We start from the raw sequence: 26,746 nt of genomic DNA on the forward strand, positions 1-26,746 counted from the left end.
CTCGCCTTTTCCAGCTCCATAAGCCAGCACCTATTCAGTAAGGAGTCCTTTGGCTAGACTCACTAACACTGCTACTGCTTATAGAGCGCGCCCTAGTGGCTCCAGCTCAAACGCTTCGAGTCCGCCAGGAGAAAAGCGCAATATAAATGTTGTCTTTCTTTTCCCCCCATGTTGCTGTGTCCCTGAGCTTCAGCCTATAGCGAGGAACTACGACAACTTGTGTTTCTACTGGAGCCGATGATCTTGCAGGCAGGACCATGGCTCCATTATTAGGCCAATCATTTAACTTTCTGTGTAGCAGCGAGTGCAGTGATTAGCACCATGATGGTCCTGGCCGCGAGACCATGGGCTCCAGTGATAACCCAAGTTGCCGTAGTTCCTCTCCTTACTGCCACTAGGGCTTATATTTCGAGCATGTTCAAAATTCCAGCTAGGGCTTATTTTCGAGGATGTCTTAATTTCAGGGAAACAGGGTGGCAATGACTAAGTAGACCACATATCACTCTGATTCTTTTCTGGCTTATCATGTGGTGTGGGTGGGAATGGCAAAGCAGGTAGTTTAGGCACACGGCGCTCAGTGCCGACATTAGGCGCCCCATAGCAGTAAGGTTATACAGCTTGGGGCGCGTCAGGGTAACTTGTGGTTCGCTGGACCCCGAACTACACCTCCCTCAGAGTTGCGACAACTTGGAGGGGAATAGTATTTACACCATCAGGTAATAGGCAGCAGGGTGAGCCATCATTTGGCTCACTCTGCACCCAGCTCACCGGCAGCATACATATACGTACGCTGGAATGGTGGCCGCCAACGCTATGGAGGTGGTGGCCACACTTGTAATGCTGGGAATAGTGGTGACACGTATCATGGGGAAGAAGTGGCTCATCATGTTATAGGTGTAAGTGGGAATGGTGGCCACCAATGTTATGGGGGTGGTGGCCATACACGTCGTGGTGGGAATGATGGCTCCACATGGAATGAGCAATCCGCAACGCTCAGAGAATACAAAGGAGTAGATGTGTGGTTGGGGGTAGCTCTCTGTACAACAGTCCTATAACATTTCTGTGACTCATAGATGAGCATAAGGAAGAGAATGCCCTGGTTTCTCCAGTGGGAAGATGTGAAATATTGGCGTACCTGATGGGAACCAGTTTGATTGCACGCGGTGGTTGGTGTTCTTGCTGGGTGACACCATACGTTCCTTCTCCATCACCACCTCAAAGTTCAGGATGAACATGATGACAGCTCCATCCTCATTCTTCACTGGAACCACATCAACCAGACACAAAAAGCAGCTTCCTGCAGCAGAGACAAAGATATGACATCACAGTGACATCATTATATGATCTCCTCACCCGTGCTGAAAACTCATACCTCTTCACAAATAAATACCATCATCATTCATAACTGAATAAGCTTCTCCTTCATCAAACAAGAGATCTCATCACAGCCTTAAAGGGAACCAAGCACCACTTATTTTCCTGGTTTCTAATAGCTATAGGAGCTGCCATGTAACCCCCTCCCTCGCTAGCTTTCCATTATTTATCCAGCGAAAGCTATGAAGATAATATCTCTGACTTTTCTAAACTCTTTGAAGTGAAGTGTCCTATGCCCTCCCCTATTGATAAAAATAATTACAGCAGTCCTTATCTGCCTGAAATTTCTGTAGTGGGCAGGCCCTGAAGTCCAAAGAAGTAGAGTAATCAAAGCGTCTGCTAAACTTTTAAATGTAAAAAGAGGTAAAAAAAATGATTTTTTTTAATTAATTAGCCACATTATTGGCATGCATTTTTAATGTGTTATGGAGATGCCCTAGGTGGTAAAAATGGTGCTTGGTTCACTTTAACCCTTCCCTCCCTTACCCAATCACCAACATCATGATGACATCACTCTGAGAAGTCACCATCTACACCTGGGGTGTAAAACTCAAATACAAAGTGGGCCAAAATGTAACATTGGGACAAAGCCACGAGCCAACCTCAACATCTACTGGCCACCTTATAAAGTTACCTGGTGTCTAGTGGTCCCCCTCCCTCCCCTATACAGTTTCCTGGTGTTTAGTAGCCCCCACCCTCCCCTATACAGTTCCCTGGTGTTTAGTAGCCCCCACCCTCCTCTATACAGTTCCCTAGTAATTAGTGTTTTCCCTACCTGCACCCTATGGCTTCCCTGGTGTTCTAGGGCTTCACCTCCAATATAGATTCCCTGGTGGTCTAGAGTGGGCCAAACAAAGTGGGGAACCCCCTTGAGGGCCACATTTAATGGCTCTGAGGGCCGGATTTGGCCCGCGGGCCGGAGTTTGACAAGTATGATTTACACAGTCTTGTACTGAACACATTCCAAATGAACACAATGGAAAGGTAGTACAGGCGCTCCTACAAACTAGGATGTAGACTTTAGTGTTGGTGCTGTTGCCAGAGGCTCCCACTGCACAATAGTGCACAAGGGACTAGACAGATAAAGTCTGGGTAGCTTGAAACAATGGATGCTTCAATCTGGGTTAATGTGCTCAAATCAACACATACCTGCAGTCAGTCACCAAGTGCTAAACAATGCATAAAAGTGACCATCACCTCATGAATCAGAGAGTGATATTGGTTATATGCAGGACAGGATCATTCAATAAAAGCAATAAAACCAATTAAGGAACAATGGTTACTCTCATTGTGGGTCCGGAACAAGAGGGACTGAGCAGCTTCTGCCTTGCACCACACTTAGCTGTAATACCCCTGAGGACAGCGCAAGGCTGAAACTGGTCGGGGTTTGAAGAGTGGATATCGTCTCATCTTTTGCGCGTGTAATTTATGTGCCTGTTGCTGGGTCCCTGTTGTTCAGGGCCCACATTACAAATTAGCCATACATCATACAACTTCATTATACAATCAGAAAAAAATTGTATTGAAAGTATTGTATATCACTGTGCAAAAAAATAATCACTTTACAAATAAACAATAATAATAATAACTAGCCGACCTGCGGCGTAGCATACGACGCATAAGGGGGTAGCGGTTAGGAAGGGGGTATTGGGCACAGCGGCGGGGAGGGGGGGGGGGGTCGGACCCCTCCCCCCCTCACCTGGGTCCCTCATCTGCGCTCCCCCTCTAGCTGAAGTTCAGCAGCATTCACCGCTATTAGTAAGAGGCAGCGGGCGGGGATGACTCAGCTCTTCTGCATTCCAGCGTGCATTCCACTGTCGTCACTTCCTGCAATGCCGCCCACTGTATTGTAAGTGGAAGGCATTGCAGGAAGTGACGACAGTGGAACGCGCGCTGGAACGCAGAAGAGCTGATTTCGATTGTGCCCTCAGATTGCGTTGTGTAGGGTCATAGGGCTTGATTCACAAAAGAGTGCTAACTGTTAGCACGGCCGTTTTCGCGTGAATTTTCGTGCAAAATCGATATCGTTTTTGCATGAAAATTCACGATCGCGCACAATGCGAAAATTCGCGCGAAAACGGTCGTTCTAACAGTTAGCACTCTTTTGTGAATCAAGCCCATACACAGCATGGATTAAGATATAATGGAGCCCTAGGCAAGGTAGTCGATTTAGGGCCCCCTTGTGATCTTTTTGGTAAGCTGAAGTGGAGAGAGGTCAGAGAAGGTGGTTGGTGGGCCCCTTGATACCCACTAAGCCCCAGGCACCTGCCAAGGTTGCCTGGTGGGTGATCCTGCTCTGATCTGACTGAAGCTATTCACTATGTATGATAGAGACTGAGAAGGCCTAGAAGAGGAAACTGTCACCTTTATATCTGGCTGGATGGAGATCACAGACAATGATATAACGGGAGAAGTCTGGGTTTAATTACTTGATTTATTCTGTCATTATCATGTAATGAACTGTAGGGCTAATAACGTTCATTACAGGCCAAGTCATCAGCGCAGCCATTAGGGGATCACTGAAATATGAATGTACAGCCCAGACGAGGAGGCAGAAGGTACACAGACGTCAATGCTGAAGATGAGAGCGCACTGACAACCCCTGATATCACTGATCAGCACCGCCAGAAGAAACCACAGGCCCGGCCATAGTCTGCCCCCCGCGGCCCTCCAGCCTCCTGTTAGGGGAACACAGGAAGGTTCACATTTTACTTTTTATGCTCCCTCTGCCCTCAGGGCCGGTTTAAGCAACAATGGGGCACCAGGGCAAAATAAACCTGGGGCCCCCCCCCCCCAACAGATACCCCGGAGCAAAAATTGGCATTAAGGGACCTTTTTTGCAGCTGGTATAGTCAGGGTTTGAAGCCCCAATCGGTCGGAGCTCCACATTCTGGCTATCCCAGCCTGCATGGGGGACAAGGGGTTAAAAAGTTTCAGGAGGGGGGACCCCACATAATTAAAAAAAAAAAAAATTCCCACACTCTAAACATAAATTTTTTTTGGGGAAAACAGGAAAAAATGCCAGGGATCTTCATACAGCCATATTGCAACTGTATAGCGATCCCTGGCCAAAGCGCTGCGGCTGCGTATGGACCCCCTGGAAACCCCGTCAGGAAATGTATTGCTCTTTCTTTTGATACATGTAAAATTACACTACTGTTAGGTACTAAAAGTGACATTTACCGCATTTAAAAGTATACTTTTTTCTTTCAAAACTTTAAAATAGATTTTCTCAAAAACTATAAAGTCTTTTTGTTTTTTCCTCTTATTCCCAATGATCTCCTTAACATATCCTGCAAATTTTGGGTTTCTAGAATTTAAGGTGGATTTGATATTAACCATTAAAGTTGGCAGGTTTTTAAATGTGTATTTTTTTTCCTTTGAAACTTTAAAATCGATTTTCTCAAAAACTATAAGGCCGATTTGAAAAACATTTTTTTTCTCTTGTAGCCACTTGGGGCCCCTACAAGCTCTGGGGCCCTGGGGCAGCTGCCTCCTTTGCCTCTATGGTAGCGCCGGCCCTCTCTGCCCTCCTCATTTGTCCCTCTTTCAGGACTCATGTACAGATCTATGTAAATATATGTAATTTTGTACCCCCCAAAAAATGTTTATCGGACGCCCAAATTATTGCTCTACTAGTGGACCTAAGCCCGTGTATGGGTGGTTAGGCGTCAGTAGGGGCGTTTGTGCGGAAGGAGGGGTGTATGGGTGGTTAGGCGTCAGTAGGGGCGTTTGTGCGGAAGGAGGGGTGTATGGGTGGTTAGGCGTCAGTAGGGGCGTTTGTGCGGAGGGAGGGGTGTATGGGTGGTTAGGCGTCAGTAGGGGCGTTTGTGCGGAGGGAGGGGTGTATGGGTGGTTAGGCGTCAGTAGGGGCGTTTGTGCGGAGGGAGGGGTGTATGGGTGGTTAGGCGTCAGTAGGGGCGTTTGTGCGGAGGGAGGGGTGTATGGGTGGTTAGGCGTCAGTAGGGGCGTTTGTGCGGAGGGAGGGGTGTATGGGTGGTTAGGCGTCAGTAGGGGCGTTTGTGCGGAAGGAGGGGTGTATGGGTGGTTAGGCGTCAGTAGGGGCGTTTGTGCGGAAGGAGGGGTGTATGGGTGGTTAGGCGTCAGTAGGGGCGTTTGTGCGGAGGGAGGGGTGTATGGGTGGTTAGGCGTCAGTAGGGGCGTTTGTGCGGAGGGAGGGGTGTATGGGTGGTTAGGCGTCAGTAGGGGCGTTTGTGCGGAGGGAGGGGTGTATGGGTGGTTAGGCGTCAGTAGGGGCGTTTGTGCGGAGGGAGGGGTGTATGGGTGGTTAGGCGTCAGTAGGGGCGTTTGTGCGGAGGGAGGGGTGTATGGGTGGTTAGGCGTCAGTAGGGGCGTTTGTGCGGAGGGAGGGGTGTATGGGTGGTTAGGCGTCAGTAGGGGCGTTTGTGCGCAGGTTGGTTAGGGTTAGGTGTCGGGGACTAAGAGTAGGGTTGGGTTTAGTTAAATATTGGTATTTAATACCGATATTGTTTACTCTTTTAGTAGTACAATATCAGTAGATTTACCAATATTCTACTATCGGCTTTCCTGGGCGCCCAAATTCCCAGGCGCCCTTTTATATGTATGTTTCTGTGGTATATATATACCACATTACACACCACAGTAACAGCATGCATATTGTATTGCTATATATTGTTATATAGACCTACCCTCCCAGTGATGTTTAGCAAAGGCTATGATGTCGCGGTGCCTACTCCACCCAGTGCACTCTGGGAGACCAGGTGTTGTGTCTGCTGACCTCAGAACAAACATTCCACAGTATATATACTGTATATAACAGTATGTACAGTATATACTTTATGTACAAGAGGCTGCAGCACACCGTAGGTAGGTAAAATCCAGATTGGCTGATCCGTTCCAAAAGGACTAGGTACCGTAATATGGAAGTTCCCCTGCAGTGACAGGTCCTCTCTGCTCTCCTTTAACCCCCCCCCCCCCCCAATATTGCATACTGCACATGTGACCATAGGCTGGAGCCGGAATTTATATACTAACTCTGTGTGATCCAAGCGAGCAGTCATTACCTCTGACATCCTGACACCCCCCTGCCCCCCGTACATCCCTCCATACTGCACCCGCCATGCTGCTGCAGAGAGGGGTCCCCAGATGAGTTCCCAGCAGGTCATTACCTCTGTGGAGGAGTGGCCATCTCTCCAGGGTCACCGGGGCCGGTACTTCTCCTGTGCAGGCTGGGAGCTGAGAGATGCTGTCAGAGACCCAGGAGGGATAGAGAGCTTGCAATGCAAATTCCCAGCAGAGACACAGTCCAGAGAGAAGCAGTGCTGATGAGAGGAGAGTCAGCCTATGATGGGAGTGTGGAGAGACTGAGGAGAGGAGTCCATCACCTGACAGCTCCTTCACTAACCCAGACTCACAAATCAGCTTTCCATGTCCATCTCGCCTGCCTGCACTTCCTAATCAGCTGATTAATGCCAGCAGAGTGACCGCAATGCACTGCGACCTCACCTGTGTCACATATAGGGTACAGGAGAATACCTCCTCCATGGATCAGGCTGCTGTGCGCCAGCAGAGTGACTCTAATGCACTGTGACCTCACCTATGTCTCATATAGGGTACAGGAGAATACCTCCTCCGTGGATCAGGCTGCTGTGCGCCAGCAGAGTGACCGTGATGTACTGCGACCTCACCTATGTCTCATATAGGGTACAGGAGAATACCTCCTCCGTGGATCAGGCTGCTGTGTGCCAGCAGAGTGACCGTAATGCACTGTAACCTCACCTGTGTCACATATAGGGTACAGGAGAATACCTCCTCCGTGGATCAGGCTGCTGTGCGCCAGCAGAGTGACCGTAATGCACTGTGACCTCACCTATGTCTCATATAGGGTACAGGAGAATACCTCCTCCGTGGATCAGGCTGATGTGCGCCAGCAGAGTGACTCTAATGCACTGTGACCTCACCTATGTCTCATATAGGGTACAGGAGAATACCTCCTCCGTGGATCAGGCTGATGTGCGCCAGCAGAGTGACTCTAATGCACTGTGACCTCACCTATGTCTCATATAGGGTACAGGAGAATACCTCCTCCGTGGATCAGGCTGCTGTGCGCCAGCAGAGTGACCATGATGTACTGTGACCTCACCTATGTCTCATATAGGGTACAGAAGAATACCTCCTCCGTGGATCAGGCTGATGTGCGCCAGCAGAGTGACCATGATGTACTGTGACCTCACCTATGTCTCATATAGGGTACAGGAGAATACCTCCTCCGTGGATCAGGCTGCTGTGCTCTATAGTTCGCTCTTGCTATATGTACAACCGCTCAAGTGTAGCAGAAATCAGGAGAAGCATATCTCCCAACTCTTAGAGGCAGGAAATATGGACACACTATGCACCGTGCCGCAGCAAATATCGACTCCTACCACACACAGCAAATGACCTTTTTAATAGATGAAATTAATCGAACATTGAGGGCGGTTTTATACCTGGCCAGTGGGTTTATGGTACGATGCCAGCCCCATCGCATCGGACAAATCGTCATTTATATGACCTCGAGGCAGAGTGTGCTGACAGGGTCATATGCATAGCGATGCCACAACCCCAGCGGCCTTCGCCGCCCTTCACACAGTAAGGCACTCCATGCTGGACATAAAGTATGTCACCCATCGCATTTGCGTCATTCCGCCACCAATGTGTTTCAAAATGTATGCACTGCCCATTGACTTACATTATCTCCGCCGCCGCTGTATTGCCACAGAAGTCTGCCGATAATGCGCTGTTGACTTTGTGACGGCTCGGCGGCGAATGGGCCACTTCCCATGTGACGGAGTAAGTGTGTTAGGTCCCATAGACTTTCTTTCTTGTTGCGCTACCCTCCATGTAGAAAGGGTAACGCAACGCATTGAAAACAGCCCAGTGCACAGGTGCTGAACTCCAGTCCTCAAAGGCCGAGGTTCTCACACATATTTGGAAAAGCTTAAATTGATGAGACTTACCCACCTTACGACCGCCTAACGGCGATCGGCGACCGCAAGGTGGCTCCCCCAGGACCGGGTAACACAGATTGGCGTCAAGTCCTGGGGGAGGACATTGCAGGGGATCACGCGTGTCAATGCGCGCACATTCCCCTCCGTCAACAGTCTGCCACCGAAGATCGTCGCTAACAGACTGTTAGACGGTGAAACCGCAGTCTATTTACATTGTACAGGGTTGCAATCTACAACAGCGCTGTACTGGGGACAGCCGTGTCACTCGGCTGTCCCCTGGAGAGGCTCCAAACGCAATCCGCTCTCATAGGCTGATGCTTATGAGAGAGGATCACCCTGATTGGCTGGCGGGGAAGGTATAAATAAAAAAAAATATTTTTATTTTTTTTATTAAAGAACAAACAAACAAATAAATTGATAAAAAAATTAAACATGTCATCAGCGATCAGAGCCCAGCAACAGAAAGCTCTGATGGTGGGTAGAAAAGGAGGAATCCATCTGTGTGTGCTGCACCATATGGCTCTGCAGCGAGCTGATAAAGCTGCAGAGCGCTGAATTGGAATAAATCACCTGGTCACTGGGGGTGAGGTGCGGTTCATCAGGTAGAACACATTTCTCCATTTCTCAGTCCATCCTAAACACTGACATGGATATGGCCCTTGAGGACTGGAGATCGACACCTGTGGCCTAGTGTAAAATGGGCCTTAACCTCCTGAGCGATAATCCCGAGCTGAGCTCGGGGTATGTTGCGTAGGAGGAGTTCTCAGGCCCTGGTGGGCATAATTTTTTTTTTGTTACCCGCAGCTAGCACTTTGCTAGCTGCGTGTAACTTCCGCTCGCCGCCGATCCGCCGCTACCCGCCGTGCCGCGCAGCCCCCCCCCAGACCCCTTGCGCAGCCTGGCCAATCGGTGCCAGGCAGCGCTGAGGGGTGGATCGTGACTCCCTCTGACGACGTCATCCCGCCACGGCGACCGGGGAAGCCCAGCAGGAAATCCCGTTCTGAACGGGATTTCCTGCTTACTCTGATCGCCGAAGGCGATCGGAGTGGGTGGGGGGATGCCGCTGCGCAGCGGCTATCATGTAGCAAGCCCAGGGCTCGCTACATGATTTAAAAAAGAATTTAAAAAAAAAAAAAGTGCTGCGCCCCCTCCTGGGCGATATAATTGTATCTAGGGTTGCAACGGTATGAAATTCCACGGTATGATAACCGTCAAAAAAAATACCACGGTATGACGGTATACGGTATTATACAATTATAATAGAATTATTTGGACCCTGAGCACCCCTTACACCCCACCCCAGTGTGGGGTGCGCTACTCCTTCAGTATATATATGATTAAGCCCCTGGGAGATTTGGGGCCCCAGGTAAAACTGAAAAAAGGCTTACCCTGCTCCTGCAGAAGTCCAGGTGGTGTTAGAGATAGGTGTAGCCAGTAATAGGTGGCCGCAGCATAGGTAGCCAGGGATAGGTGCCTGCAGCATAGGTAGCCAGGGATAGGTGTAGCCAGCAGTAGGTGGCTGCAGCATAGGTAGCCAGGGGTAGGTGGCTGCAGCATAGGTAGCCAGGGATAGGTGCCTGCAGCATAGGTAGCCAGGAATAGGTGTAGCCAGGCATACGTGTAACCAGGATAGGTACCTGCAGCATAGGTAGCCAGGGATAGGTGTAGCCAGCAGTAGGTGGCTGCAGCATAGGTAGCCAGGGATAGGTGCCTGCAGCTTAGGTAGCTAGGAATGGGTGTAGCCAGGGATAGATGTAGCCAGGATAGGTGCCTGCAGCATAGGTAGCCAGGATAGGTTCCTGCAGCACAGGTAGCCAGGGATAGGTGTAGCCAGGATAGGTGCCTGCAGCATATGTAGTAGGTGCTCCTCTACATGGGTGGCCTAGTCTGTCACTTGAGCAGCGGCATCTGCAGGTGGTGTGGAGGCCTCTTGCTGGGGGTGTCTTCCGTGCCTGGTGGTGGTGGATGCGAGGAAGGCAGGCAATGTGAGGCGGCTTGGAAGAAGAGGGCACCCCTGCATGGGTGGCCGTGCGGTCCGGAAGCAGAGGCGGCTGGAGTGACGATCAGTGGCGGCTGCTCGGTGAGACCCAGCAGTGGGGGCCGCAGAGCTGTGGTGGTCCTGGGGCTTAGCGGGCGGGGACCGGCACGGTCAGCCATGGGGAGCTCCGATCAGTAGGAAGCTGATCAGCAGGAAGTGACGGCGGCAGCGGCGTGTATGGAGCTGGGGCGGCCACGTGGTTAAGATTTCCGGAGTCCGACTGCAGCGAGCCCTGGGTCCCTGGACACTCCGCAAAGCGTCCCTGGATTCCTGGAGGCAGGGGGAATCTTTCCCACAGATGCGGTGAGGCCGTTGGGGGAGAAGGGTTGGAGCCCTGTGTGCCGGGCAAATGTCTTACAGCGCCATCTTGGGTAAACCGGTATTTTAAAAAAGTGCATGGTATGGTTATCATGCATTTTGAAACCGTGGTATACCGTCATACCGGTATACCGCGGCAACCCTAATTGTATCGCCCAGAGGGTTAAAGGAATTGATTCCATTCTGATTCAATCAGTGATCGAATCTGCAGGGAACCTAATGGGAGAAACAATGTGTGTATGGGTACCTTAATTATCTCTCAGAAGAGTTCACAATTGAATTCCTACCTCAGTCATAGTCAAGTGTCCCTGTCATAGTTTAATCGCTTGAGGACCACAGGCTTACACCCCCTAGTAACCAGGCTATTTTTTTTACAATTCAGGCCACTGCAGTTTTAACAGTGTGCTGCAGAGCCATACAACTTAGCACACAAATCAATCCCCCCCCCCCCACACACACACACACACTCCTTTTCTTGCCACTAACGGAGCTTTCTGTTGGTGGCATCTGATTGCTGCTGGGATGGATTTTTTGTTTGTTTGTTTATTAATTTAATTTTTTTTTTATAAATTGTCTTTTTTCATGTTTTTATATTCCCCCGCCCCCTCCTCCCGGAGGTCCAATCATCAGCCTATGAGAGGGATCACTTTGTGTGCCTCCCCGGGGACAGCTCTCTGACAGAGCCGTCCCCCATACATCGCTGCAGTAGATCGCGGCGCTGTACAACTGATTACTGACTTTTTTTCCCCTCAACCTGCCAGTCGGTTGTTTACGGAGTGGAACGGCCTTTCGGTGTTAGGCGGTTGGGAAGGGGTTAAGGGACAAGATCATAAAGTACTGCATACAGTGCTTTTCTGCTAAACTTGCATATTAACAGTAAGGGTGAAGCGTACTTTTCATTGACTGTATGCTTCATTGGGGTCAACTTTTCGATAGGTGCGATAGAAATGTGGTAAATTACTGAAGCCCATTGACAAAAACCTTTGCAATAACACAGTGAGGGCATTGCGAGGCATCCCCACATCCCTTTAGATGTACATGATTTGTTATACTGCCTCTGATTGCTCTGAATCTGTCTATTAGTCTTTCTTAACATTCTATTTAATTGCCACAGCTTAGAACAGTGATGGCTAACCTTGGCACTCCAGCTGTGACAAAATTCCATCATGCCTCTGCTTCCCCGAGTTATGCTGTCAGTACTGCAATGCCTCATGGGACTTGTAGTTCCATCACAGCTGGGGTGAAAAGGTTAGCCATCACTGGCTTAGAAGAACTTCCAAGAAACTTTACACATCCTGCTTAGGTGATTTTCCCCACTAGCTTCTTAGGAACCCAAGAGGTTAAAGGGGAACTGAAGAGAGAGGTATATGAAGGCTGCCATGTTTATTTCCTTTTAAGCAATACCAGTTGCCTGGCAGCCCTGCTGATCTTCTGCCTCTAATACTATTAGCCATAGCCCCTGAACAAGCATGCAGCAGATCAGGTGTTTCAGACTTTAAAGTCAGTTCTGACAAGACTAGCTGCATGCTTGTTTCTGGTGTTATTCAGATACTACTGCAGAGAAATAGACCAGCAGGGCTGCCAGGCAACTGGTATTTATTAAAAGGAAATAAATATAGCAGCCTCGGTATACCTCTTACTTCAGTTCCCCTTTAAACCAGACACACAGCCTAAGGTATTCAGGGGATGCCTGTTTTGTTCCAATCTTGCCCTGCTGCTGCTTTGGGGGTGTAAAAGCTTGTCCCGCCAGCAAAGGCTGCGGGTCCTATCAGATTCCATCATTCAGACTTGCAGGAGAACAGGGGCTGTTTCTATTGGCTCCCTGCTCCTGTCAGTCACAGCTCTCACTGCTTCTGCTTGTGAGTCACGCTCCCACAGTCTACTCTAAGCATTCTTATCACCACTTCAAAGCAGGCGGTATTCTTCCGTGCTATTATCGCCGGTTATAATCTACAGTATATGAATTGACATTTACTGTCGTGTTGAGGTAATTACTACACAAGTCGGTAATTTACCTCACTGCTCAGTAATTTCAGCTTTTCATGCGGTAACAGCTTTTATGAATTGTCATTTTTCTAAGTGCTCGGTAGTGTCAGCTGTTTTCTGCATTACCGAATGCAGTAATGCTTTATGAATGACTCCATTGTGTCGACGCAATGCATGGATAAAGTGCAGCACCGCTTTCCCTATTAGTTGTCACAGGGAACATAACGGTCACTTTGAATCTGGCTTAGGTAAGTAAACACATTTTGACTTCAAGAGAACTCCAGTGAAAATAAAGCAATAAAAAAGTGCTTCATTTTTACAATAATTATGTATAAATGAATTAGTCGGTGTTTGCCCATTGTAAAATCTTTTAAATCCCTGATTTACATTCTGACACTTATTACATGGTGACATTGTTACTGTGGGCAGGTGATGTAGCTGCTGCATGGTTTTTTGGCAGTTGGAAACAGCTGTAAACAGTTATTTCCCACAATGAAGCAAGGTTCCCATACAGGAAACTGCCAGGAGTACGTACTCTTGTGGTACAGGTTTCACCACAATATCAGTCATACAGCACCCCCTGATGGTCTGTTTGTGAAAAGGAAAAGATTTCTCATCTAAAAGGGGGTATCAGCTACTGATTGGGATAAAGTTCAATTCTTGGTCGGAGTTTCTCTTTAAGGTTTGCTTTGGGTTCACTTTAAGGCCGTTTCACACCAGTAACCAGCGTTATAGGGCCAGTAAGATCAGATGATCTCATCGCACTTCAACGTTAAAAAACAGGCTTTGGGAATTACCATGGCAAACTATACTTGAGGCTCTCTAGGGCACACTTCCTGTGGCCGAAATAAGAATTGCACGGAAGTGTATTGAAAAAACATGCTTCCGTGGCATTGGTACGCACCGCGTCAGGTAAGAAATGTCCCATAGACTTTCATTGATTTTGCGTCACCCTGTGGTAAAAAAGTGGTAACGCAATGCAATGAAAACGTCCCGGTGTGAAAGGGGAGTGAGGATTTTCCTGCTTATTAAAGTAGTGGACTAGGGGACTTAATAGCTCTATAAAGGTACTAAAACGTAAATACTGTTATTATTAAAAGTAATTTAAGTGTATACCAATCAAACTAGGAAAGAGAAGCTGGGAGGGTCTTTGTTTAACCCAACACACACACACACACTACAAACAATGCTTCATGGAGCGGGGTGTAGCTATCTCCCAGTTCCCTTTAAGGATTCCTTACACCATACAAAATCTCACTGGTTGGCTTGCTTGTGGTGCGGTGATCGATCAGGGAACTCAGGATCATATCACCATTCACCATAACAAAGTAAAGCCAAACCACTGGCTAGCTGGTGACCCGGGGTGGTGTGTGGAGGATCAACTAGACCTGCTCATCTCAGCTGAAGAAGTTTCCTGTAACTTTTTACACTCTATTCATTGTTTTCGCTCTCACTTTGTCAGTTTGATTTGACGTCTGTACTTTAGATATTGGAATGAAATGCTGGGGTGAAACTGGCATAATGCAGCCAAATGATTAATAATTACACGTAGTTTCTTCATACACAGGTAAGTACATTCATTGCAGGGGGGGAATCCCGTCTGCCTCCAGTGGGTGTGGCAAGTGAGATAACTGGGTCAGTGCCGCTGCGTGGCCATCAGTATGAGCAGTTGGCACATGCGTACAATCCGAGGCGCGGCGGTACAATCGGCACGTTCCTCTCTGGCTGTTTCAGGTTACAGATGAATGATGTCCTGGCGTACTCCCGATACAGCAGGTGCGATGCTATATATATGTAGAGATAGTTCCATAGATACAGCTGGATATTAATGGCTTTCCCTGCGCCAGCAGATATTCCCAGCTGTGTGCAGGAGAACCCCGGAACAGTGATTATTCCACGTCTCTGTCCCCATGTCCCGGAGACGCGGGACGTACTGACGTCTCTGGCGGAGGAACAGCGGCTTGGTGCCGAGATGTGTGTGTAACATGGTGGGAAACGCGCGAGGAGATCACAGCGGCCGTGCAGAGCAAAGCTCCGCGGTCCAGGAAGAATGCAGAACGCTAAATGCAAATGGCTCCGTGCAGAGATGGATTAAAGGACAACTGTAGTGAGAAGAATATGGAAGCTGCCATATTTATTTCCTTTTAAACAATACCAATTGCCTGGCAGATCTGCTGATCTATTTGGCTGCAGTAGAGTCTAAATAACACCAGAAACAAGCATGTGACTATTCTTGTCCTATCTGAAAATGGGCTCGATTCCCAAAAGGGTGTTAACTCAGTTAGCACGCCCAAAGCTTTTATTGATCGCGCGCAAAGTTTAGCGCTGCGCGTGAAACGTTGCACCGGGTGCGACTATAACACATTGAGCGAAGTTTCGGGCGCACCCGGTGCAACGTTTTAGGGGCACTTGGTGCGATGTTTCGCGCACACCGCTAAACTGTTTGCGCGACCTAAAGGGCTTTAGGTGTGCTAAGGGGCTTTTAGGCGTGCTAACTAAGTTAGCACCCTTTTGTGTATCAAGCCCATTGTCAGAAACACCTGGGGCTCGATTCAGTAAACGGTGCTAACCCAGTTACCACGCCTAAACACTTTGGGCGTGTTAACAAGGGTGCTGACTAGGTTGGCACTGGTTTCCAAATCAGTCCGCGCGCATCGCGATGGCCCTATAACGTCGCATTGGATGCGACTTTAATGTCGCATGGGTGCGACGTTAAGGTCGCATCCAATGCGACGTTATAGGGCCATTAATTTTCGTCGTACCGCGATGCAATGTTTTGCGCGCACCGGATGTTGCGCGTTTAATGCGCGAACAGCTGGTTTAGGCGTGAAGAGGCGTGCTAAGTAGGCGTGCTAACACTTAACACGTTTACTGAATTGAGCCCCTGATCTGCTGCATACTTGTCTATAGCTGAATGTATTAGAGGCAGAGGGGATAGTATAGGCAAGGTAGTAGATTTGGCTCTCCGTTGTGGACCTTTAGGGAAGCTGATGCGGAGAGAGGTCAGAGAAGGTGGCTGGTGGACCCCTTGACACCCACTAGACCCCAGGCACCTGCCAAGGTTGCCTTGTAGATGTCCCCATAAACTGGGAAACATTGTAAAATTCAAAATACTTACATACAAAATGTACATAAAATGCACTATACATTACTTTTTACCAATGTCGTTACTGTCATTTTCAGGTAAATAGTAAAAAGGTGACCGAAGTGTATGAATTTGGACTACTCCATCTCCTCATGGGAGATGCTCAGTATTACCTTTATTCTGTGCAAAAGCACTTCCTGCAAAGGATCTATACAAAATTGCCGGTCAGCTTCCCTACCAGTTTGAACACTATTTTGGCAGTTGGACTAAGGAACTGCCAGTTCCTCAGTAAGTGATGTTGTAAACAACAAAATACCTGATGAACCCCCATGAGGAGATGCTGGGAATACAAGGCTCGATTCTGGGCCATTTAGATTGCTCGATAGATAATTTCCAACACGTACGATCTCCCGCCCGATCGTTTCTGCGCTCGATTCCGCATTGAGGACAATGGAAAAAGATAAGAAAAACGAAGATAAGAAAATCGCCTGTGGAATCAAGCGAGGAATCGATCGGCAAAATCAAGCCGTGTATGCCCAGCATCAGTGCTTAAGAAGTACATTTTTTTCCAGAGTAAAATGAGCCATAAATTACTTTTGTCCTATGTTGCTGTCACTTACAGTAGGTAGTAGAAATCTGACAGAAGTGACAGGTTTTGGACTAGTCCCTCTCTTCATAGGGGATTCTCAGCAAAGATTTTATTCTTCATAAAGATATTCCCTAAAAAGGATTTAAACAATGATGCTGGCCAGCTTCCCTGCTCGCTGCACAGTTTTTTTGGCAGTTGGACAGAGCAAATGCCACTCACTAAGGGCTGGTGCACACCGAGCGGCTTTTTCAGCATCGGATCCGCTTGGTCAATGTATCTCAATGGGCTGGTGCACACCAGAGCGGGAGGCGTTTTGCAGAAACGAAAAATGCCTGGGTGAGGCATTTTTTGGATTTCGGATGCGTTTCTGCCTTAATGTTAAGTATAGGAAAAACGCAAACTGCTTTGAAAAACGCCTGTTCAGAGCGGTTTTGCCGGCGTTTTTGTTACAGAAGCTGTTCAGTAACAGCTTTATGTAACAATATATGAAATGTACTATACTGAAATCCGCTGCAGCAATCCGCAAAACGCTAGCAAAACGCCATAGAAAAATAAGAAAAAGCGTTTCAAAATCTGCTAGCATTTTGCGGATCTGTTAGTGGTTTTTGGTGTGCACCAGGCCAAAGTGCTTTTGAAAATACTTATATTCCTGAGAATCCCCTATAAAGAGATGGACTAGTCCAAAACCTGTCACTTCTTTCAGATTTCTACTACCTACTGTGAGTGACAGCAACATAAGAGAAAAGTAATTTATGGCTCACTTTACTCTGGGAGAAATGTACTTCTTATTTATGTATGTTTGCACATATTTTACATTTTACAGTTTTTCACTGTAGTGCCCCTTTAAGTATTCATGTACTGGAAAACAATATGATACTCTTTTCTTTGCTAGTAATGTTATATTTCTTAGCTGTACACATTTCATTACTGTATATCATAAGTTTATTTTTGCATTAAGTTTGCTTTAAGTGGCAACCCCAGTTCCTGCTCGTTATACTTTACTCCTGATAGAGTACTACACTGGATTGTTTTCTGAGCTTCCTCTGAACTTCACATCTCTTGACTTTGAGGGAAGGTGAGTATATAAAGCGGAAGGCAGACACTGGGGTGATTTACGAGCGGAGAAGCGGTGATGGACAATGAAGAGAACTCGTCTTCTCGAGTCACGGCAGATAAACAGAAGCATACTGTACGTGATTGGATGTTTGCGGTGAACGCGGCCGCCCGTCTCCATCAGTAAATCCTCCCATTGTGTGGGGTGCGGGGCGGACGCCTCTCTTTGTGGAATTTGCTACGGTGGCAGATATGTTTCCCGGATCTGTGTTTAGCGGATCTCAGTAAGCTCGTGAATGGAGAGCGGTTGTTCCGGCGCTCAGCGGGCGTTCTGCTTACTCAGGTGTTCTGCGGGAAATGCAGAATATGCAGAAATGTGAGGCAGAGATAATAGGTGAGGAAACAGCTGGAACTTAGACTGTGACGGAGGAGTAGGGCCGCTCTTCTGAGCAGGGCCGGATCCCCCGAGTACGGCCGGAACACGATACAACGGGACGCATTAGTGTGATGGTCTAAGGAGACAGGTGATTGCATCTGCCAGCAATCTATCGCTCCAACAAATCTGAACCACTGAGGCCTCTTTTCCTTGGGAGGTTTATCTGCGTGTTTGTCGGGCAGTTCAGCCTCCTGGCTGCCGGCCACAAGCACCATTCGGCTGCACTTCCATGCAACCCTATGGCAGCGTTTGGTAACACTAAAGCCCTATTTTAGGAAGCCCTTCTGTGGAAGAGCTCCTCCCAAAATATGTAGTATCTTATTGCTCCAATGCAAAATTGTTGTACTGTACTCCACTGGCTGCATGCTTGTTCCAGTTGTGACTCCGCTGGCTGCATGCTTGTTCCAGGTGTAACTCCACTGGCTGCATGCTTGTTCCAGGTGTGACTCTTCTGGCTGCATGCTTGTTCCAGGTGTGACACCACTGGCTGCATGCTTGTTCCAGGTGTAACTCCACTGGCTGCATGCTTGTTCCAAGTGTGGCTCCACTGGCTGCATGCATGATCCAGGTGTGACTCCACTGGCTGCATGCTTGTTCCAGGTGCGACTCTTCTGGCTGCATGCTTGTTCCAGGTGTGACTCCACTGGCTGCATGCTTGTTCCAGGTGTGACTCTTCTGGCTGCATGCTTGTTCCAGGTGTGACTCCATGCTCGTTCCAGGTGTGACTCCACTGGCTGTATGCTTGTTCCAGGTGTGACTCCACTGGCTGCATGCTTGTTCCAGGTGTGACTCCACTGGCAGCATGCTTGTTCCAGGTGTGACTCCACTGGCTTAATGCTAGTTCCAGGTGCGACTCTGCTGGCTGCATGCTAGTTCCAGGTGTGACTCTGCTGGCTGCATGCTTGTTCCAGGTGTGATTCCACGCTTGTTCCAGGTGTGACTCCACTGGCTGCATGCTTGTTCCAGGTGTGACTCTGTTGGCTGCATGCTAGTTCCAGGTGCGACTCTGCTGGCTGCATGCTAGTTCCAGGTGCGACTCTGCTGGCTGCATGCTTGTTCCAGGTGTGACTCCACGCTTGTTCCAGGTGTGACTCTGCTGGCTGCATGCTAGTTCCAGGTGTGACTCTGCTGGCTGCATGCTTGTTCCAGGTGTGACTCTACTGGCTCCATGCACTGGCTGTATGCTTGTTCCAGGTGTGACTACTGGCTGTGTGCTTGTTCCAGGTGTGACTACTGGCTGCGTGCTTGTTCCAGGTGTGACTACTGGCTGCGTGCTTGTTCCAGGTGTGACTACTAGCTGCGTGCTTGTTCCAGGTGTGACTACTGGCTGCGTGCTTGTTCCAGGTGTAACTCTACTGGCTCCATGCACTGGTTGCATGCTTGTTCCAGGTGTAACTCTACTGGCTCCATGCACTGGCTGCATGCTTGTCCCAGGGGTGGCTCCGCCGTCTGCATGCTTGTTACAGGTGTGCCTACTGTGCCCAGACACTACTGACTCGAAATAACAGCACAATGGCCAGGTAAAAAGCTTATTGTTTAAAAGGGAGTAAAGATAGCAGCTTCTGTTTTTCACACACTGCAGCTTTCCTTTAGAGAGATCTGAGCGGCACAATCTGCACCATGTACATGTATAGAGGAGCTGTATGGGGGTGCAGAGGGCAGGCTCGGGACAGAGACGCGGGATGGAACAAGTGCTTGATGCGTCAGGATGAGCCGCTTGGCCGGTAATTGGGTGACAAGCAGCAGATACACAAACGCTAGTATAATCCTGGCTCAGTGGCGATCGGGCAGGGGGGGAGGGGGGTAATCTTCCCTAATCCCCGACACATGTTTCCTAACAAGCAGAAATCCCTCCACAAGCAGAGAGGTGACAGGAGGTTCCCCTGACATGTGACAATCACAGCGGGGAAGGGACTGACTCTTCATCCCGTAATACTGACAACGCCGGCCTGTAATCCTCCAACTGAATTCACATACAAGTCTGCAGAGACTCCCTGACACTTGTCTGCTAGAGACAGAGGCTATCTAAGGATGCCCATACATATGGACAGATCGACTATGAGACATAACGACTCTGAACGAATCCGATCGGAGAGAAATCAGTAGCTTGCCCATACACTGCAGATCGATTCCCGATAGATTGCAGCATGAAATCTATGTGAAATCAGACCAGAGCAAACTTCAACTGCCTCTCGCATTCAAAAAATTAATTACAAAATACTGACAAGGTGGTACCTAACTCCGTTGAAATTATCCCAAATCTACCCAGATAGGGACTCTAATTGCTGGAGATGCAACGGCACTACAGGCTCCTCCTACACATACTGTGGGAATGCCCCTTTTAGCTTCCTTCTGGCAGACAGTGGAGAAATTAATTAAGGAAACAACTAATAGGGAAACACCATTTACATCCCAATTTTATCTCCTTAATCTAATTGATTGGAGAATGAAATCATATAAGGGCTCAGTGGTGAGGCATATCCTAAACGCAGCTAGAACTCTGATTGTAAGGAAATGGGGAACTAGCAGGATACCCATAGTATCAGATCTAATCAAGGAATTAAAGAGACTCTGTAACGTCAAAAAGATCCCCTGGGGGGTACTCACCTCGGGTGGGGGAAGCCTCCGGATCCTAATGAGGCTTCTCACGCCGTCCTCTGTCCCACGGGGGTCTCGCTGCAGCCCTCCGAACAGCCGGCGACAGAGCCGACTGTCAGTTCAATATTTACCTTTGCAGGCTCCAGCGGGGGCGCTGTGGCTGCTCTCGGCTCCGAACTACACGGAAATACCCGATCTCAGTCGGGTCTGCTCTACTGCGCAGGCGCCGGAAACTTGCTCCTGCGCAGTAGAGCAGACCCGACGGCGATCGGGTATTTTCGTGTAGTTCGTAGCCGACAGCCGTCAGAGCGCCTGCGCAGGAGCCAGGAAGGTAAATATTGACGTCATTATTCTCGGAGGGCTGCAGCGAGACCTCTGAGGGACGGAGGACGGCGTGGGAAGCCTCATTAGGATCCGGAGGATTTCCCCACACGAGGTGAGTACCCCCCAGCAGGGCTGTGGAGTCGAAGTCGGAGTCGGAGTCGTGGAGTCGGGCAATTTTGGGTGCCTGGAGTCGGAGTCGGGAAAAAATGCACCGACTCCGACTCCGAATGAATTTGTAACTGTAATTAAAATAGAAAATATGATAAAATGTTCTATTTCTCAGATAAAAGTCATTAAAAATAATGTATATATACAGTATATATACAGTAATAGCTGTGCTTAGTCTACAAAAATGAAATAAACCAATCAAAATTAGTTACTTGTGCTGCTTCAATAAAGCAGTCCCCGTATTTTTAAAGTCAGATATACATATCTGATTGTGACTGTATATATGATGTGTACACAGGAATCTCTTATATACACTAAATAACATCTATGCTGTAAGTATAAAGCCTGATGTGTAGCTGTGTCACTAATAGAGATGGTCAACGAGATGGAAATAATTCTGCACTGATGCTGATTTATGCAAATGTATGCACTCCATTTGCTGATGAAATCAAATAATTTGATATGTTATTAAAATTTGGTTTGGTGACTACAAATTAAAGGGAAACTGAGACAGATGAAAAGTAAAGTTTTATACATACCTGGGGCTTCCTCCAGCCCCCTTAAGGCTAATCAGTCCCTCACTGTCTTCCACCACCCGGATCTTCTGCTATGAGTCCTGGTAATTCAGCCAGTCAGCGCTGTCCGGCCGCATGCCGCTCCCACAGCCAGGAACATTCTGCACCTGCGCAATAGTGCTGCACAGGTGTAGTATGCTCCTGGCGGCGGAGTGTGTGCATGCGCACTACGCCTGACTGGCTCAAGTACCTGGACTCATAGCAGAAGATCCAGGTGGTGGAGGAGGACAACGAGGGACTGATTATCCTGAAGGCGGCTGGAGGAAGCCCCAGGTATGTATAAAACTTTAATTTCATCTGTCTCAGGTTTACTTTGTTACACAGTAGTACTATACTCTACATATGCACTCCCCACAGAGCTGCAGGGAATCCACTGAGAATGCTGTGCACATTGAACACAGAGGTGTTGTCTGTTTACAATCTCCTCATTCCCCTGCAGAGTACCTGCACATCATTCTTACATGTACCCACACTTACATTGCCTAGGGCCTGATAGATGTTCTTTGTTCCGGTTTGTACCTTTTACAAGTACTCTTACCAAGGACTAGTTTTAGTCTAAAGGGAATAAATATAGTAGTCTACATATCCTTCTCACTTCAGTTGTCTTGTAAAATTCCTAAGCGTTGGCAGTTAAGAGACGAATTTCATGTTACATACTTTTAATCAACAAAATTGTAATATGCAAATTAGAGGAGTCGGAGTCGTGGAGTCGGAGGAATCCTAAACTGAGGAGTCGGAGTCGGTGGATTTTTGGACCGACTCCACAGCCCTGCCCCCCAGGGGATCTTTTGATGTTACAGATCCTCTTTAAGCTGGCCATACACTGGCCCGATTAGTCGCCGTTTCGACAGCAGATTCGATCACTGGGATCGAATCTGCTGCCAATCGTTTCACGCTACACGCCGAATTTCGATCCATTTCGTCCGATCCCGTCGATCGCTCCGTGCGGAAAATTACCGTCGATCGCCCGCGGGTAGGGAGCGCGTCGCTAGCGGCATTCGAGTGCCCGACGACCGACGCAATAGAGCGGCAATACATTACCTGCTCCGCTGACGTGACTGCCGCCGGTCACCGCTGCTCCGTCTCCGCTCTGGTCTCCGGCATGCTTCAGTTCCTCCTGCCCGGCAGGAAGTTTAAACAGTAGAGGGCGCTCTACTGTTTAAACTTCCTGCCGGGCAGGAAGAAGTAAAGCATACCGGACCTGGAGACCAGAGCGGAGACGGAGCAGCCGTGACCGGGGGCAGTCACGCCGGCGGAGCAGGTAATGTATGCGGACATGTGGGCGGGAGCGGCGGCAGCAGCACCACCACAACAGATTGTGAACGGTTTCAGGCTGAAATCGGTTCACAATCTGTTTGCAGTAAAGGTAGCCATACGATTCCTCTCTGATCAGATTCGATCAGAGAGGGATCTATCTGTTGGTCGAATCTGATGGCAAATCGACCAGTGTATGGCTACCTTAAGACTTGGTATACGATCTTGAGAACAATGTATATTCCATCCAGGGAAGGTCTGAAAAATGTAACAAAATATGGAGAATCTGGTTGGTATATAGGTACTCTGATGCTCTCAAACAAATACTTGCAGTGGAACACTAGACCATGTGTAATTAACACATTACGTTGATCAACTATACTTACCATACCTTGCCTGATATCAGTGTATACTTAGGCAAACTAAGAGGATGATAGGCCGGCACTCAGTGTAAGGCTGCGATATGATGTTTCCGGCTGTATAATTGAGTAAAGTCCAGCAGAAACTACGTGCTCAAGACATGCAGTGAAAACATGGCATCAATCACAAGGAGAAAGAAGCAAACAATTGTCTGGCACTGTAGTTTAATTAAAAAGCAGCAGATGTACAAATCAAGCAAAACATTAGCGCACAAATGAATGCGCATAAAAGTGCATAACAGGTGGTACTTATCGTGCTTCGTGCTGGAATGGAGGGGCACTGTGGGCGCCAGTGGGTGCACGGCCTTACGACCGTTTCACATTGGGGTGAGCCTTGCTTCTTCGGAGGCCAAAACGTGCACAAGTGCTGAGCGGAGGAGGCCATTGAAATAGCCTACTTCCGTGTTGACTCCCGCCCACGTGTCTCATAGCATGGGGCCAAACCATTGGAGCGGGCAACGAGCGCGTCAGCTCTGACGGCGCTCACGTAGTTGCGTACACAAGACGCACGCATAGCCAGAGCGAGGAGGTGTTGCCGTGGCAACACGCACCACCTCCACGTCACACGAGAGGCGGCAGCAAAGCTGTCAGCCAATCAATGGAGAGGGGGCGGATGCGGGCAAGCGCAATGCGGTTGCCAGGTTAACCTCAACAACACTGGTTGTAAACAAAGACGTTTCAGAACGCCCCGTGCTGTCACGGGTGGGAAAAACCCCGCAGCCTGAGACGCACACGGGCGGCCAAGATACGCATATAGAACAGAGATGCCTGGTCCCACGCCGTAGGTTGGGTATATTTACCCAAACATAGCTTATTAGCTGGCGACGTGGTGAAGGATTAACCCCTTTGATGTGCTGTGATCAGCACACCAGGATGGCCCCAGATGGGGGGTATAGGGAGAAGTGGGTGGAAAAGTGAGGAAAGGGGGGAGGAGAAGGTGGTCAAGTGTGAGGGCTGGAACCCACAAGAGCGTTTTTTTGAGCATTTTGGCAGCGCTGCGATACGCTAGCGTTTTGCCAAAACGCTCAGCTGATGTTAATGGATGGGGCAACTTCCACAGGAGCGTTTGCGTTTCCCAGAAACACAAACGCAGGACCTGCAGCATTTTGGGAGCGTTAGCGCTTCAATGTAAAGTATTGAACCGCTAGCAGAAACGCTCAGCAAAACCTAAACTGAACGGTTTTGCTAGCGTTTTGCGGTTCAGCACACTGTAACAAAATTAAAAATAATTCACAGGACCAATCAGGATAAAAACGCAAAACGCAAAACGCTGAGGAAAAAAATACACTGTTGCAAAATGCGACCGCAAACTCGCATGAATCCGCTTGCAAACCGCTCAGGCAAAACGCTAGCGGTTGCGTTTTGCGTTTGCGGATTTCAGTGGGTTCCAGGCCTAAGAGAGATGAAGATAGGGAAGTGAAGGAGGGCAGTGTATACTTAGACTGAACCTCTAGACCCATAGTTCTTGGTTAATGTTAATGTTTACTTTGACTTTATAAGAAAAACTATTTTTAGTCAACTTATGGCATTTTATAATAGCTACCCATCACTTGGAAATAATTCACAACCAACCTTTTAGTCAAATGGACATTTGCTACTGTTGGCATATGTAGACGAGACTTAATGTCATCATGTCCCATAATGCAATGTTTGACTTTCAAGTCTACAGGAACTGATACTACCACACTGTCATATTTAATGCCAAGATGTATCTGACTGTCTGATACTGTCATCTATATTGCTGTGTCCAAATAGCAATTTGTATTTGTACTGTCTCGGGTCAGGAAAATATGGCGTGGGGAAAAAATGGCGCACAGTGATAAATCTTTTAAAACGGTATTTATAGTTTTAAGGATATGCAGTAACTTTATTTAAAACGCTATTTATCGTTGGTCTGACCCCCGCCCCTCATGTCCTGCGGTGTCCCCCGGTTCCTGTCTGCCTCCCCCGCCCCCCTCGCACTTCCAATTTTGTCTCCCATTGATTTCATCTCTACCCCGGACTGGAGTGTAATGCTACAACAGTCCTACCTAAGCAGATCTTACGAACAGCTGGTGGATATATCTGCTCGCTGCCGCTGGAGACTTTCTGATGCACCAATCACGCTGGGGGCGCTGCTCCAGAATTGCCAATCACCGCTGCTCATTTCTCTGCTCCGTCTGCTAATTGGACCCAATGCTCCCGCCTCCGAGACCATTGCGTCCAATTAGCAGACGGAGCAGAGACATGAGCAGCGGTGATTGACAGTTCTGGAGCAGCGCCCCCAGCGTGATTGGTGCATCAGAAAGTCTTCAGCGGCAGCGAGCAGATATATCCACCAGCTGTTCGTAAGATCTGCTTAGGTAGGACTGTTGTAGCATTACACTCCAGTCCGGGGCAGAGATGAAATCACTGGGAGACAAAATTGGACGTGCGAGGGGGGCGGGGGAGGCAGACAGGAGCCGGGGGACACCGCAGGACATGAGGGGCGGGGTCAGACCAACGATAAATAGCGTTTTAAATAAAGTTACTGCATATCCTTAAAACTATAAATACCGTTTTAAAAGATTTATCACTGTGCGCCATTTTTTCCCCACGCCATTTTTGACTGTACGCGTACTGTCTACCTTGATATTTGCAAATTGTTTACCTGTTGGCTAAAATAAAGTATTTGAAAAAAGCAATCAGACCAGAGCCGCCTCCTCCACCACCTGCCTGGCCACCCCTCACGTATTAATATGTCCGTCCCCCTCCCCAGTGCCAGCAAGTGCTGTTGGGGATGAGCAAGTCTGCACTGCACATTAGTAATGGGCAAGTAGATGCAAATAACTTCGAGTAGATGCAAATTTATGCAGCATGAAAATGAACCAATCAGATTCCGCTGAGGTAAAATTCGATTGGTTCATTTTCAAGCAGCATAAATTTGCATCAACTCAAAGTTATTTGCATCTACTTGACCATCACTACTGTGCATAGATGAGTATGGTCCTTGCAGGCCCAATAGAATGAAGGCACTCGTGGTCAGCTAAAAAATCTGTGCAGAAGCGACTTCCCTCTACCGGGCCTGTGAGAACCACACTCCTCCATGGACAGCGCAGGCACACTCTTGCGGGCACCGAGGGGAAGGGGGTGGTGACACATTAATACTTAGGGAGTGGGGTGGCCAGGCAGGTGGTGGAGAAGGTGGCACAAGGCCACCCGCACACTAGAGGGACCCAGTGCTGGAACAGGGAAGTGTAACATACAGGAAACCTCCGGACTATCCACAGGCGTCCCACTACTGAGGCAAGTATCTTCTTTTCTCTTATAAACCACTTCAGCATTGCTTTAACCACTTCACCACTAAGGTTTTTTTTTCCTTTATCGACCAGAGCAATTTTCATACTTCAGAGCTCCTCCCTTTCATTTGCCAATAACTTTATCAATTCTTATCACACCCAAGTGATCTATATATCTTGTTTTTTCTGCCACAACTTAGGCCTTTTGGGGGTGATATTTTTAGTAATTATGTAACTTTCTATGCATTTTAGAGGTAAAACATGAGGGCAAAAATGAGAAAAAATACACTATTATGCCAATTCC

General features: G+C 48.3%; 1 protein-coding gene across 4 annotated transcripts in view; it reads right to left on the reverse strand.

Moving 5' to 3' along the window:
• KCNH2 (potassium voltage-gated channel subfamily H member 2) overlaps positions 1 to 26,746 on the reverse strand; it is a 380,786-nt gene that overhangs the window by 168,201 nt on the left and 185,839 nt on the right. For all 4 annotated transcript variants that reach the window (XM_068235401.1, XM_068235399.1, XM_068235398.1 and 1 more), the window contains one exon: positions 1,136 to 1,297. In XM_068235401.1, coding sequence (XP_068091502.1) covers positions 1,136 to 1,297 — 162 coding nt within the window. The remainder of the gene's footprint in view (positions 1 to 1,135; positions 1,298 to 26,746) is intronic.

Source organism: Hyperolius riggenbachi, chromosome 5 (genome assembly GCF_040937935.1).
Source record: "Hyperolius riggenbachi isolate aHypRig1 chromosome 5, aHypRig1.pri, whole genome shotgun sequence".
Classification (NCBI taxonomy): Eukaryota; Metazoa; Chordata; class Amphibia; order Anura; family Hyperoliidae; genus Hyperolius; species Hyperolius riggenbachi.